We start from the raw sequence: 16,226 nt of genomic DNA, 5'->3' as shown, positions 1-16,226 counted from the left end.
CTGTGAATCTTATAGTTTATTAGGGAGGAATGACCAAGTGCACAGAGTGAAGAAAAACTGGCTAGTCTGTCTTATATTTTATCTTTGTGATTATCTGATTTATGTCTGTCTTCTCCACTAAGCAGACAGTAAGCTTCAGTGTCTGGTTTTATCCACCATTTTATGTCCAGGGCCTAGGAAACAGTAAATGAATATCTACTGAATGAATGAATATGGTATTAATAAACATTTGGAGATGTGGTAACACCCATAGTCACTAAATTCAAGTGTAATTAGAGATATATCATAAAGGAGGCAGAATCAACTTTCAAAAAACTAATTTTAATCAAAACAAAAATTGTTGATCATTAACAAGTTTATAAAACAGTGATTTTAGTTACATAAATAAATTGATATCAGTGTATCAAATCTTAATTACTTTCAACTTCATGAGCATGTTTACATGAGTGATGAAGTACAACCTTTTTTTTTTCTTTTTACCTATTATAATAAATAAAATGGAGCACATGAAATAGTTCTTCTAAACAAAAATACCTACAAACATACCTCTAGCATGTTCTCTAATGAAGGGAACAAGAGACACTGGACAACTTTTGCACCAAAACATAAAAATTGCTTTAAAAAGCACAAGGTTACAGAACCATCAGCTAAAGGAAAGACACTATACTGTAACCAAAGTTGGTATTTAATAATATAATGAACAGTTTGGTAGTTAGATCTCCAGTTTGGTTATTTTAAAGCATTAAGACAAGGCAAGATAGAAGGCTGCTTTTGTTTTGAGTAATTCTAGAGAAAATAAAATATATTTAAAAAAAAGAAAGAAAAACTGAAAAGTAGAACAGTCATACCTACACAACTTTCTGTCCTGCACAAAGTCAAAATACCTATGCAGAATAGATATATAATATATATAATGTTATTTGTGCACAAAGGTTAGCTTATTATTAGCTCACTGCAAAGGCGTAATGTATCATATGTCAATTGTTTTGGAAAACATTTTGCGTTTTGTGTCAAAAGGATATTTCTTTTAAGTTTCCTAGGCTAGGAGGCACGAACCCCAAATTCCGGCATACTGTATATTCTTAATGCTAAGGCTTGCTGCTCTGGCTGTGTGTTTTGTTGTCCCTCTTTATTCTAGTGCCTGTTACAAGCATGTGTGGTGTAGTGGTTGTTGGTGGTGGTGGTATGTGTCTTGTGTCTGTGTGTATACATATATATATGTATACATAAATTGTATAAATATATATACATATATAATTTCTCCCAATAGATCTCAGTCCAACCATGCAATCCAAAAGGTGGCTCTGCATAGATGCCCAGCATGAAGTTCACCGCCTGAGCCAACCCTGAAGCAAGGCGCACTTTTAGTCCTTCTGATAGGTTTTCTCTCCATTGTTTTTTTGTTTTTGTTTAAAACCAAGCTACTGCAGCTTCAAGTATTTTGCATTACATAGAATATTTTTATAAATTAGTTAATGTTATATTTTCAATATTCAGACATATACTATAATATATATACAGTACAATAAATGCTCTCATTCTTTTTTTAATTTTTTTTTTTTGATAAATCCCTGAGAATGTATGTTGACAGTCGCTAAGTTTCCACATGCACAAGCATTGTGTGCCATGCTTCTGGACGAACAGCACTGCAAAGCCACGTGGGTCAGCCTTTTAACTATTAGTATTTCATTTTGTTGGTTTGTTTAAATATGCTGAAAATGCAAAGATGAGTTACAAAGGAGTAAAGCTGAATCCATTCGAGGTACTTATCACAGGATGGAGGTGTTTTGTTTGGTTTTTAAAGCCATTTCAATTATTTTTTTTGAGGCTGTGAACGTATACAGAAAACAGGAGAGCTATGTGGACTTTTGCCACTTGACAACATATACTCAGTGTAAACCAAACCTTTTAACCTCTCTCTCATACAAAACCAAAAGAAAAAAAAATTAAAAAGCATAATAAAACAAAAGAAAAAAAAGGAAGAAAAAGGGAAAAAAATTAAAAACACACAAACTTTCACAACATGACAATTTAGTCTGCAAACGCAATATAACTATACACATATAATACCGGTGTGGCTCTGTTCTTTAAGTTAAAAAGGGTACAAAGGCAGGCTCAAGTAAAAACGAACTGTCCCTCCCTCCCCACCCCCACCCCCACTCATACAAGTTCTATCAACCAAACCTCTCCCGAACCAACATCATCAGTTTCTTTTTGCCTTTGTAGATTTGTTTCAGGTTGTCGATAAACTGTGTAAACTGAATGTGTCCATCATGCGCCATTAAGAAGGTCTCTCGGGCCTTGCTGAGGAACTCTATGAACTCACTATAGTGCCGAGGACTGATGTGTGTGAGCCGTGAGTGCGTCGTGTTGATGTAGGCCCCGATCGTGGCATCCAAGAGTTGCCGCAAGGGGGCTTTGTCCAGTGACATGAGCTTACCAGAGTTCCTCCTTCCATGAAGTCCCACCATGCCAGGAGTGGTCAGAGTGCATCTGCGCAAAATGTCTGACAGTACCGTGGCACACTTGACACTCTTGACCACCAGAGGTATTATAGCTGCAAGCTCATTTTTACCAAGGGAGTGGCTAAGTGCACAGGCCCACAAAACGTCATTAATGGCAGGGTGTGTGTCCTGATTGTAGCTCAGGTTGAGATGGGTCATGGCCAGGGTGGCCAGCTTGTAGGCCCTCATGGGATACCCGCGGTGCTCCATGTACCGTGCTATCGTAAAGAGCTGGGTGTAGCTCATGCCGGTTGTAGCAGCGTCGAGAACAATTTGGTACGCCGTCTCAAAAGCTATGTGATCCTTTTCACACAAGGTCAGGGCAGAGAGGGCACAGTTCTGAGGGTCCTTCATGGCGCACTGCAATGCAAGTGTCCGCGCGCTGCTGGCCAGCTTTTCCTGCTGGTGGCAGTCCAGGTGGAGGCGGACGATGGTGCTGTTGGACATCACGGTGGTCGCAACAATACTTGTGGCTTCAGTGGGAGTAAAGAGCGTAAACCAGCTCTGCATGATGCTGTCCAGGGCATAAACACCTGCGAGAAACAGAGAAGCCCTATTACTGACGAGAGGCTGCCCAGAGGTCTTGCCTTATTTCTACTTTGTAATCAGTGCTTACATTGTTAACCATCACAGGACATGAGCTAGACCAGAAAATCCTGTAAGGTAATGTGCCTGGGAGCAACCTTTTAGAATAAGGTTATTATAGATTGTTATTCAGTGAAATGCCTGAAAGGAACATGAACTTCCCGTAATAAAGAACTAATCCTCTCGGTAGCTGGTATTTGCACTGTGCTGCTGCTTGCTTGCCATTTCAGACAATGGCTTTTTGCTAATGAGTTCTAGTTCACTGGGGCCTTCTGTCAGTTACCCACTACGGAATCTGAGTCACAAAAGCTACACCCTGACCAAAATAGGGAAATTTTATGTGGTGTGTGTGTAAGTGTAAACAATACAAAATGATTAAACAAAAAGCAGCCAGAAAATTTGACCTATAATCAAGAAAAAAAGTCAACAGAAGCAGACGTAGAGATGACCCAGATGTTTGAAATGGATGACATGGTTTAAGTACACAGACCCAATATGCCTCAGCTATAGGAAAATCCTAAATATGAGCAATTTAAAGAGCAGGTACTAAATCTAAGAGAAATTAGGCCTATGTGTTTGTGCAGGGGTAGGGGAGTTATGCAGCAGATCTTGAACTGGTATTATGTTGCTTTACTAAAGCATCACCTTAGTAATATAAACATTTTTATATTTAGACCAATTTCCCTTTTTCCAAAATAACAAACCATTATAGATGAATAAAAGTAACAAGGAAAATGCTTTTACAGTATCTGCTGTGCCTGTCTTTTAGATAAACACCGAGGCATCATCAGTGTCTTCTCAGCAAGAGTGTGTACTCTTTTCTGATGCAAATAGGAAGACAACAGTTTAACCAACATTTATTTTAGACAGCCATCATTTTGTTTGCATTCACACTCTTGCTGGGAATATATGGGGTTTTTTTCAGTTCTGATTTACTGCTGGCGAGGGGAAATAGTTGGTTGATGGGTTTCACCAACTGCATCCTATGGTCAACCAGGGGATCTTCTTACAGGTACTACAAATTCTCACACATCTGAAAGCTCACATAAACCACACCCAGTGGTCATTTCTCTTGCTGGATACCATGACTAATGCCCTTAAGATGATGGGGAAAAAACTCAGTGCAATTAGATAACTTTATATCATCTTCATTCAAGTGCCCTGAACCACTAAAGCCATAGTCCCAAGCTAATTTCAAAGATGGTTTCCAACTAACCAAAGATTCACTCTGGAACTGTTTAATATAAAACTGTAAACTTGATTATCACAAAAAGTTACTAGAACACCTTAAGAATGACAGAACAATTGAATACAAAGCGCTTACTCCCTGACTTATTCCATTCTAACTAAGAGGTTGGAGGGAGTTCCCTGGTGGCCTAGTGGTTAAGGATTTGGCATTGTCATTGCTACGGCTTGAGGAGTTTGAGCCCTGGCCCAGGAACTTCTGCATGTTGTGGGTGTGGCAAAAAAAAAAAAAAAAAAAAAAGTAGGAGTCCCACAAATGTGAAAGTAACAATGCAAATGTTTATAATTGAAGGTTGGAGTTTGGGGTTGGGGGAAGGGAGAGCCTGTAGATTATTAGAAGGGGCAGGAGCACTGGAGAAGTCAAGGTAAAAAAAGAGTGAAAATGTTCTTGTATGTATCTGGAAATGGCAAATTAAATCTGACCACAAGACACCTGGTCAAGCTTCTCGTCAGATTTTACCTACCCACTTCAGTAGCACACGTTACCAGCCACCTCACCATCTCCCGCCGTCGCCAGTTTAAGGTTGACAGTGTCATTCGCATAACCTATAAAGACAGGATGACAAAATTTGGGTGGAAGATTATCCTGAGTCAATGGGAAAATAAAACAATTCATTCCAGGTATAAATTACTAAGCATACTCCCTATGACCAGGAAGGTGATCTGGAGCAAAGCTCTGCATATGAATTTGGATCTGTCCACGGCTCCCCTTGCTGGCCATGCACCAGCCTGGGAGGCAGGAAGTCCTAGTGGGTCAACTGACCAGAGGGCCCATTAAACACAGTCCATGCCTTCTTCTCCTCCCCAGCTTTAACATTCCATGGTTCTGACCTAGAACCCTGAGCTGGCAAAGAAGTTTAAAAAAAAAAAAAAAATTGTTTTAGTCATTCCTTCAATCTCTGGTTGTTTTTTTCCCTGGCAATTAAGAGATAACTGCAGGTCTATGGCAGGAAATCACTTCTGGCATCATTAATAAACTGATTTTGTTTTTCATTTTCTAATAAGAGATTCCAAGATAAAATTAGCCATCTCTTCCTGCTTCTCTCATTTTTAAAGATTCAGAACATCTAGGGATGAAATACCCCTAAAGCCTTGTAAAGCCCTGTGGGAGTTCTTCCCAGGTTCTAGGAAGAATGAGGCAGGGTGTAATCTCTCAGTAACCCAAAATTTATCAAAGAAATTTGCCAAAATTCCAAATAACCAAAAAACTCATGTTAATGCCTCTTTCAGAGGCAAATGATAACAAAAATAAGCCAAATAATAAGAATTTCTTTTTTCAAAGAAACTTCTAAAATGTCATTGAATAGGCATTCCCTGGTGGCCTTGTGATTAAGGATTTGGTATTGTCACTGCTATGGATTGGGTTTGACCCCTGGCCCAGGAACTTCTGCATACCCTGGATAGAAAAAAGAAATTAAAAAATAAAATAGTCATCATATAGCTTAAATGCAGTCTCCCATCCTTCTATTGTACAGTAGTATATATGGGAAGTGCATATTCTTATTATCTAATTCTTTATTAACCACTGTAAGGAGAATCCATAACTAGAAAATCATATTAATCATCCAGGGCATTCTAGTCCTCATACTTTAGGAAATTAGAAGATGACAATTGCTTTCCCTGCTTTCTTTTGTAGGGGGTGATTACAAATGATAATAGAGATTCCCTGAGAAAAGTAGAAATACAAACTTCTCAGTTTATGCCTCATACAGTAATGTTTTCAGACATTATAAGGCAACAAATATCTATCTGCATGATTAACTCAAAATGTCCTGGTAACTTGTCTAAACAGGCTTGCTGAAACTGGACCCTGGCCCAATCCGTCTTCCTTTACCTAATTTTCTCAGGGTTAGAAAAAAGGGAGCTGGAATTGTCCTTCTGTTATGAAAATGCAAACATCAATAAAAATCCATACTACTCCTAAAAATTTAACCCTAACAAATGAACCTTTATTATATATGAGGACTTGATTTATATCTCTTGCTAGTAAACATTCTTCTTTAATCATTAAAGGAGAAACAGTGATGTTAAGGCTCTAATGCAGAAGATGATTTTTTATTGAAGACACAAGTTGGGCTTGTAAATGTACAGTCCTGCACATCAGGCAGCAGGCTGGTTCAGCTGGGAATGACCACAGCTGGGAAATACGGTGCTCTCCTGAAGTCTAACAGATCTGTGCACCAAAGAGTCATGTACCAGCACTGAAAGAATTCAAACAATCAGCAACAACCCTAGGATGGTGCCTTTATTTAGCAGTCCTGGTGCCCCAGGAAAGACCACCAGTCATATACCTGCAGGCCCAGCTCCAGAGACACTTTCAAAAGTGTGATGTCTGGCAAACTGTCCATGAGAGTTGCTATTTTAAATGCATCTTGGGCAAGCTTGAAGATGTGGGATGAGGAGTGAATGTTTTTCTGGATGGATTCTAATACTGTTTCCAGCCTCCGAACATCGCCTGCAATGAACAAGGGGAAACCAAATCAAAGCAAAGCAAGGCAAATCAAAATGAACAAAAAAAAAAAACTCACACACATAACCACACACACACACACACACACACACAAACACACCCCCGTACATGCACACACAGGGAATTAAAAAAAAGGGAACAAAACATAGAGCACAAGTTAATTTACATGAAATGTTCACATATGGCACAGATGTTACAACTAAGTGTCCTAAGGTTATGAATGCCTGTGAATCTTGGCTTCACAAAAAAAGATACACTGAGACATATGCTCAATGACTAAAAGCACATGTGAATCAGAACCAGCATGAGACAGACAGCAAAAAGCTCTTGGTTCCTACTTATGTATTTCTGGTGAATATTCCAGGGAGAAAAAAAATTTAACCCATCTTTTTAATTTGCTTCTGAAGCTCATCCACCATTTACATGGCATGGTAACTAAAACTCTGCCAGCAGCAAGTTTAATGATACAGTTAAATGAGGAAAATGCCAGCTCAAATGAGTGGCACTTGTTTTACCTCATAAGCTAACATCTAAAGAAAAAGATCCTTACAACATTTGCACTACTATAGAAAATTTGATAGAAAACATGACCCTTTAAAGAAAAAAAGGCAAACAAAATAATCATGAATTCTCAGGACAACTCAGTACCTTTGGCTGCAGTTAGCATGGTGGACGCCAGCTCACACTGCTGGGATTCAATGTGGCTTAGAGTGAACCAACGAGGGTATCGGTTGGGAACAACTGACGCAATGTGGTGGGGGCGGGTGAGGTCTCCTGTTGGAGCAGTAGATTCCAATACTAGCAACCTGTAATGACAAGACAAGGCAAGTGGCTCTTAGCACGTGTCCATCACCTTGGCCACAGGGACTGGCCAGAGGCCAGAGGAGTGGGTAGTTTCTAGAAGAGACTGTTCAGGTCACGGTGAAAGAAGTGCTGGGACATCTACACTCTGCTTTCTGGAGCTAAAGTTACCTCATTAATTGCTCATTACTCAAACCAAGGATATTTCCTTTTGTTAGCATCATTCAGAAAATGGCAATATTCAAGGAAATTAAGAAATGTAATGATGGAGAGGTTTGAAACACAGGTCTTAATTTTTACCTACTGTCAAAGTTCTCAATCTTATCACTCATTAAAAATAAAAATCAAAAAACTGATACTGAAGTGGATATTTAAGACTGAGGTTACAACAGAGATCAGTAGACAGCTGAGACAAATAAGCTTATTAAAGCAAAATAAAAGGGGAAGTAAAATAAAAATTACTTCTTTTCCATATATTCATACTTTCTGTAGAAGTTGTTCCGTATTACTTCAGAAAGTTGTAGTCAGAATATGTTCTATCAATCATACCAGAGAGGATGAATGCAAATAATCCCAGTATCTGTCCCTTGACAGTATCACATAAATTCAGCATGATTTCTTATTTCAATCTATTTTTAAGAATATGTTGACAAACAAAGAACAATTATTGAAAGAAAGCACAGGCTTAGCGGTCTCTTCCAAATCTAAACACCAAAGAGATTAGTCGAGTAGCTACAACTGCAATTAATTCCTTTACAATCATCAAAGCATTTGACTTTCACTTAAGTACACCAGTGTTGGGACTACAAAATAAGAGCTGGGGACCAGGGGAAATTAGCAGGCTCAGGGTGTGATTTGGGGCTTGGGGCCCCATCCAAGAGCAATTGTTGCTCTGGTAAGCTAAATGCCTCAGTCCCTTTTTCTTTTATCTAGGGATAAAGAGATGTTAGCAGTAGATGGTGGCAATCAAGTAAGAAGAATTTTAGTGGGGTTGTTAGTTATTAGCTCTTTAAAAAACCCAGAATGTCCTTGTTTTCACAGGCAGATCCTTCCAGAGCTGCTGTAGAGGAGACTAATCAACTTCCCTGGAAAGATAAGAAAATGATTATGAAAACGCCCTTCCCTCAGCACACTTCATGGTCTAGAAAGACTAAGAAGCAAGTAAGCTGTCTCTTTTCCTTCCTGGTCCCCTAGCTGCCTTGAGATGCCCTGAGTTCACGCCACTTACCATCCACAGCAGTCTTTTGGCTGGGGGCATGAGGCAGGTAGAAGAGAAGAGGTGGAAACCAATTCCGGGGAGCCATGCTACTATCTCCCATGAACAAGCTGCCTTGGCAGTAACCAAGGGCAAACATAAATGAGTTTCTGAGTGTTAGAAAAGCAAACATCCTCACCTGACAGATACCTTCACTTAAAGCCAGAACCAGAGAGAAACTTTATGCTATTTTACCCTTAAACTTTATAGTAGTCATATCAGAAGCATCTCGTGGCATCATAACATTAGCATCCTTTCCTTTGCCACAGGAGCAGAATTCTTATGATTTGAGTAAAGCATCTGTCTTATCTGACAACTTCTATTTTAGCTCCCCAAAATGGGAAGAGGAACTTATAAATTTACGCTCTAAGACACAAACCAAGTATACTAAGTAATTTCATGGGTTACCTTTACTTTTGTTAGTTATTTGTTTTTTAGTATTTTAAAAATAGACAAGAGAGAACTTTTAAGGTTTCTCTATAGGTTAATATGATTCCATGTTGCCAAGGAAAGCATGTCAAATTAGTCATATTAAAGGATGTCAGCCTCAATACACAATGACACACAGGTATACACACACACACTCGATCACTGTGTAAAAAAGAGTTCTCCTGAGATCGATAAGCTATATTTATACAAGCAAGGAATTGTTTTTGAATCCACTACACTGGTTGCAGACATAGTATGATGAAAAGCTTCTGTGAAATCAAACTATTCTCCAGAACCTCAAGCTTTTAGGTATGTACATGGTTTGTCTTTAGGTGGCACTTAACAGGGTCTAATGTGCACTTTATCAATGACTGTATTAATTAAAAAAAAAAAAAAAAAACAGAAAAAAGGAAAAAAATTCGTATTTTAAAAAAAGGTGGATATTCCTTTCAGGTCCTTAAAATTTAGAAGGCTACATATAAGACTGAAAGATGTAAACCTGAATTCATTAAAAAAATTCACCTAGAACAAATTCGTGATAAAAATAATCATTTGGTGAATTGACTTTAAAAACGGTGAAAACAGGCAGAGAACAACATATTCTAACTGTATTACTGAAAAGGACTAAGGAGGAGACAGACACAGAGCAGAGGAGAGCAGATCCTGGAAGATCCCCATATAAGTAATGCCTTCAAATACTAGATACAGCTCCCATTTTCTCTCGTTCTCCAGTTGAGCACAAAGGTTTTTCGGTGCTGAATGGCCTTCCTGCACTACTGATGGAACGTGTAAATAAGTGGATGTGAAGGACTTCCTCATTTATTACATTCAGTGTAAATATGTATTATTTACCACTGTTTTAAAAATCTATTTTTTTTTTCCAAAACAATTATTTAAGAAGGTTTCAACTGTTGCTGCCCTGTGGTTAAACTCGACCTGAAATTGTTCTCTATTCCCAAATTCTAGCCTTATGTAAAAGAAGGATGAAACCACCATGAGTATTAGTGTGACAGCGGTCGAGGAGAGAATTCTTACTTTAAAACGAAAGCCAAACAAAACAACAAACCACCACCATCACAACCCAAGAAGCATGAATAAATAGTTTCCTTAGGCTTTCTGCTGCCTATAAGAAACAAGAATGAGTAAGAAATCAGTTAACAGCCATTTTTTCCAGTGGGGAATTTGGATTGCCCCTGCCCGGCTGGGCTGTGAAATACGTACCGCATTGCTCTCAGTGCAATTTTGTATGCCAATTCAGCATCATGAGGTAGGAGAGAGGTGAAGAGATACTTGGCAAATGTGTGCATTGGAACACTCTCCCGATGGATTATTTCGCCTAAACCACTATACGGTCCAGCTGTAGGAAGAGAACATACACCTTTTACACTCCTAAAAAAGGAACTGACTTTGTGTATACTTTATTTTTTTTTGCTTTTTAGGGCCACACCTGCAGCATTCGGACATTCTCAGGCTAAGGATCAAATTGGAGCTGCAAGCTCCTGACCTACGCCACAGCCACAGTAATGTAGGATCCGAGCCAAATCGGCAACCTACACCACAGCTCTTGGCAATGCTGCATCCTTAACCCATTGAGAGAGGCCAGGGATCGAACCTACATCCTCAGGGATACTAGTCCGGTTCACTACTGCTAAGCCACAACAAGAACTCCCTAATTTAAATTTTTGATATAAAGTTATAACCAATACTAATCTAGTTATGAATATAATCTAAATGACCCAGTAGAAATGAAGATGATTCTTAGTCAAAAATGATTCAATAGAATATAATATCCAATACCAAATTCACTTCAGAAATACTCAATTCCTTGTACCACAGCTAAACGGACAATCAATCTTGCTGTGGCTGTGGTGTAGGCCGGCAGCTGTAGCTCTAATTTGACCCCTAGCCTGGGATCTGCCATATGCCATGAGTGCGGCCCTTAAAGGGGGGGAGGGCACATAAATAAATAAATAAACTTCTGAAGCAGGAAACCTGACTGAATTTAATAAAGACCCTCTTTCAATGTGTGATAATCTGAGCATCCAGATTTTCAAATGCACAGATGACTCTACAGCTTAACTCTGGAACCTGCTCCAGACCCAATCAGTCTTAGGGGCACAGATAAAGCAGGTTCCAGAAGAGTGTGCTCTGTCTCCTGGGGAGGTATGAGGAGGACTCTAAACCACAAACCTCAATACAAAGACTTTATTTGTGCTTCCAAAGACCAATTTTAAAAGCAAAATTACATTTAAGATGTCAAAATCCATTTCTTAGTAGTTTAAGACAGCCATGGTGGCAGAGCTGACTTCCCCTGTGTACTTTCTGAATGTTACCCTAAGAAGGGCAATATAGACTTTTAAAATAAATTTTGAAAGGAAACCACTGTGGTTAGTTCAACTACTTTCCGCTTAGGTGCTTTGAGGTTTAGTTACTGTAAAGTGTTTAATAAATTAGTTTCCATGTCACCTTTGGGTAACATCTGTTTCATGAAGTCTAGAATTATGAACCATGACACTACTGCTCAAAGGACATAATACATTTGTTTTCTGTGAGAAAAATCAGTCTGGTGAAGAGTTTAGAATACAAGAAATGCAGCTCAGAAGAAATGATGAGAAGAGTTACTGAAGCAGGCAATGTGTAGGACTATGATACATTTTAGGTCATTTTAATAGAAGTTGTTTTTGCATTTCATTGTTCTAATTAGTATTTTTTATTTGTTCCTTATTTAAGTACTTTGAAAGTACAAACAACTTATTTTTTTATGTAGACAGACTAAAATCCATCCCATATTTCAAATTTTACCAATCTATTAATCTTTCTTTGTTGTTGCTGTTAGGACATTTAGTGATCTGATGTTCTTCAGAAGTTGAAGCACCATTACAGTTTTACCTGTCATTCATATAATGAGGCCAAACTATTTATTATACACTAAATGTTTATCCTTCCCACCAAATTTCTATGTTAAAGCCCTAACTTCCAATGTGACTATTTGAAAATAGGGCCTTTATGGAGGCAGTGAAGGTTAATGAGGTCACGAGGGCCCTGATGTGGCCCAACAGAGTATGTCCTATAAAAAGAGACATCAGAAAGACTGCTCCCTCTGTCTCCTTTGTGAGTGTACAGGGTGAAGGCGGCCATCTACAAGGCAGGAAGAAGGTCCTCACCAGAAACTCAATTAGCCAGCATCTTGAACCTGAGCATCTGGGCCTCCAGAACTGTGGGAAATAAATTTCTTTTGTTTAAGCCACCTAATCTATAGTATCTTTTTATGGCACCCTGAGCAGACTAAGACACTGACTCTATTGTTTTATTAAGGTCTAATTATAGTAACCTTGAATATTATCCATCTTCATTTCTCCTCTATTTCCTTTCAGTGTTTCCCTTAAACCATCCAGTTTTCTTTTTGTACTCTTCAGGAAAAGCCAGGATATATAACCAACATAATGACACATCCCAACAAGCAAAACATTCAGTCAGGTATCAGAATTATTTGTAAATTAAGAATCAGTGTAATCCTTGAACTCCAGTGTACTGATAATGAAAAACTGAAATTTGGTATCTAAGTTCCCCAGAGGTGCTTTTCCAATATGCCAAATGATCCATTATGCCTGAAGTGACTGACACTCAGCAACAATACAGGGTTATTGCTTCCGCTATTTCAGATACCTGAGTCTGCTAACTAATTTGCCCCTAAAATTTACAAGGAGTAAATGCATAAAGAACTTGGTGTGCCAGTGCAGTCATCTCAATCATGAAGTGCTTATCTTTCAGAGTTTATAGAAATGGTCCCCTGGCTTCCCCGTGGACTTCTTCCTGTTCTGTGCCACCCACTCCTTGTAAGCCTAGAAAGGGTGGGAGAGAGGAGGCTGGGAAGAGTCAGTGGAACTCCTTATCGGGCACAGTTCTCACTAAAATGTTTAATGGGAAGGTATGGACTAATTAAAGACTAAGGTAAGTTTAAAAATACTCATATGAGTAATGAACATGGAGACATTTTAAAAAAGCAAGTGATAAACAGATATCAGACACTATCAACTTTGAAAAGCACACATCCTCTTCTTTCAGGATAATGAAAATCAAAAGTTAGTTACCAAGAGTTACTGAGAGCCAGCATAAAAAAGTTCATGGCTAATGATACTACTTACAGCAAAAGGAATTATATGAGAGGAAATGAAAACAGTAATGAAAGAATCAGGATAACCTGAAATTTGCCAAGACAGGCTTTTATCTTTAGAAGAAAAAAACAAAAATCAAAAAAACTTCAGGAGAGTGCTTCAAAAAATTATTAGGAATTTTTACCAAAATTAACTATGCATGTTATTCGGGAGAACATTTTCCATTTAAGATGCACTTCTAAAACACATAAATGTATAACATATTTGATGAAAATATTTTTTCAAATAAATCTTTAGCTCTGGAAAAATAAAAGAGGGCTTTGGGGAATGCTATTTTCTCTAAGTCTCTTCCCTAAATAACACATATAAGATACTATATATCACAGAGAACTCCACAGTAATAACACAAATGCACTTGAAAGACAGAAGCAATTTAAAAAATTTGACATCACCTAAGTCTGTGTAAAAGATTAGGCTATCACGTTAGTTATACTTATTTTTTTTCAAGAAGAAAATTTTTTTTTCAAAGCAATGCCAGCCAAAATTTGTTAGGCCCTTTAGCTCCTGACCTTATAAAAAAAACTAGACTTTGCCTTAGTGATGCTATGATTCTATGAAACTTTTAACTTGATGAATCTATACCTAATGAATTCTCTGAAATAATCAGTGCTGTCTTTGGTGCTTTGTTAGCACGTGCAAATGACATATTCAAAATCCAGATGTCATGTAACAGCCAATAACATGGAGGATGCCAACCAATTTCCATTTTATTACTTAACCAATCAAGCAAAGAGGAATATGGCTATCAGCAATAACTCACTAAATATCAAACTTGCATTTACCTCAGGAACAACACAGGCTAAATAAAACATCCTTTCAAAGCTTGTGGCATTTAAATGGGGCTCATTTCTAACAGGTCATCTTACATGACCACCTAAATCAAATGATAAATGATTTTTTTAAATTAAATGATCCTGTTTTTTTATTAAATGATCCTATTTTTGGGAAATGGAACATGCCAATGTACTCAGCGACCATACCAATCAAGATAACTACCATATTAAAGGCATTCAAATAGTACTTTCAACATAAAAGTTTAGTGCTTAAATAAAATGGACTAAACATGTGGAAAAGTTCTTATCATACTACCTTCTAATAGGAAGACTGCTTGCTTGCGAAAAATTTTCACCAGTGTGTCATCCAATTCAATTTCCTGAAGCTTGGAAATGAGTTGCTCCTCATTTCGGCAAACCTTCTCCTGGGTGTACAGCCCATCAGGCATGATACGCTGCTGTCCCAGTCCTATCAGGGCTACTTCCACAGCTAGCGTTAAATAGGATTCCCCTTCTTCTAGGAATTTGTGTGCAGGTAGATGCTGGTATTCCAGAGACTTGCACTGTCCCATATTCTCTGTCACAAAAGAAATCAGAGTTCAGAAACTGCTTTTGCAGGTACTCTGACCTGATAGTTATTACAATTATTTATTTTACCCCATACTCTTAAAATTCTCAACTTAATTCCAAGAAGGCCAGAAAACCATGTTTCTTAAAGTATACAGTTTTCTAATATCTTTTAAAAAACTGATCATGAATAAATATGTATGTTATAGGGGATAAAATATTATATTTTTCTCTCCTTAAAAAATGAATCACCAAAGAAAACTGTAAATCTAAGAAGAGATACTAAGAATACTTAAGAGTGAAAAAATTTTAAACAGGAGTAAAACTGCATGCAACAGTTACCAGTTTTTCAAAGCCCAGCATTAAAAAATTTTTCAGTATTTTTAACACAATGTTATTATCATTTATTATAAAAACAATAGAGAACACAACATATGTAACCCAAGATCATGGTCCTTTTGGTATCAAAGAGTCATCAGTTATCACAAGAGGATGATCCTTTAAGCATTCTCTCATCTCTGATGAGGTGTGTTCCTATTAGACATTTTTAACAAACTTCAACTGTCAAACTCCCAAGGAAAGTGAATTCAGAGTCATAACTTCCACTCTCCTAAGAGAGTTTGGGTCACCCAGAAACCATAAAGACAACCACCATAGGAGAAATTCTGGAGGGTCAAGATAAGTAATCCTCCAAGCTTTCCCTGCCATGGGACAGAAAAGGGACAATCCTTCTTCCCTTCCACATGATGTATGTCCTAATTTCTTCTGATGGGAAATAGTCGTAAATGCAGATAAACTCTTAGATGCATAATCACTGACTAGAAGGAAATAAATATTTTTAGGTTCTTGACACATGCTGACAACTCTCAACTCTAAGACTTTCCCCCATTTTTAAAGGTCTGCCTGAAAAGTGTGAGGGTATCCATTTCCTTGCTCTCTTGTTAACTGCTAGTCATAAAACAAACTGAAGAAAAACAATGACCAATACCAATTCAGGGTTTAGGGGAAAAAAGCATGAGACAAATGTCAATGGTTTTACCTGTAAAATCTGAGAACACTGAGAAGCTTTCATCATCAGTGCGGCAGGCTTCCATAAGGCTGCTGAAAAGAGTACCCACAGGATCCAGGGGGTGTCCAACCCAGCCCTCCAGATTGGTTATTGAGGTTATGCTTTTATGGGGTAGCTCTGTGGAAGAAAAGGGAATTGAGACATGGAGAGAAGTAGAGGGCAGAGAGGCTTTACCCTTTAAGAGCAGCATCTTGACAAATTAATACTAAAGTCAGTTCAAAATTCCTCTTTAATCAAAAAATAAGGATATATATTATTCCCAACTTATGAACTATTTTAAGTTCTAAACGTTCATCTGTAAGTCAGTATAAATGGTACTAACTTCCCAGGACAGCTCTCAAACATCTATTTAA

The 16,226-nt window shown here is 38.0% G+C and overlaps 1 protein-coding gene across 1 annotated transcript in view; it reads right to left on the bottom strand.

The window, feature by feature from the left end:
* The window catches only part of ZSWIM6 (zinc finger SWIM-type containing 6), a 199,881-nt gene continuing 183,955 nt past the window's right edge, over window positions 301-16,226 (bottom strand). The window contains exons 8-14 of the mRNA XM_021076973.1: window positions 15,844-15,990; window positions 14,554-14,814; window positions 10,511-10,646; window positions 7,453-7,610; window positions 6,626-6,789; window positions 4,799-4,880; window positions 301-3,037 (exon numbers count right to left, since the gene is read on the bottom strand). Of these exons, the coding sequence (XP_020932632.1) occupies window positions 2,175-3,037; window positions 4,799-4,880; window positions 6,626-6,789; window positions 7,453-7,610; window positions 10,511-10,646; window positions 14,554-14,814; window positions 15,844-15,990 (1,811 nt within the window). The 3' untranslated portion in view covers window positions 301-2,174. The remainder of the gene's footprint in view (window positions 3,038-4,798; window positions 4,881-6,625; window positions 6,790-7,452; window positions 7,611-10,510; window positions 10,647-14,553; window positions 14,815-15,843; window positions 15,991-16,226) is intronic.

The sequence above is a fragment of the Sus scrofa genome, chromosome 16, assembly GCF_000003025.6.
Source record: "Sus scrofa isolate TJ Tabasco breed Duroc chromosome 16, Sscrofa11.1, whole genome shotgun sequence".
In the NCBI taxonomy this organism is placed as follows: Eukaryota; Metazoa; Chordata; class Mammalia; order Artiodactyla; family Suidae; genus Sus; species Sus scrofa.
This window is presented reverse-complemented; position numbering and strand designations above follow the sequence as displayed.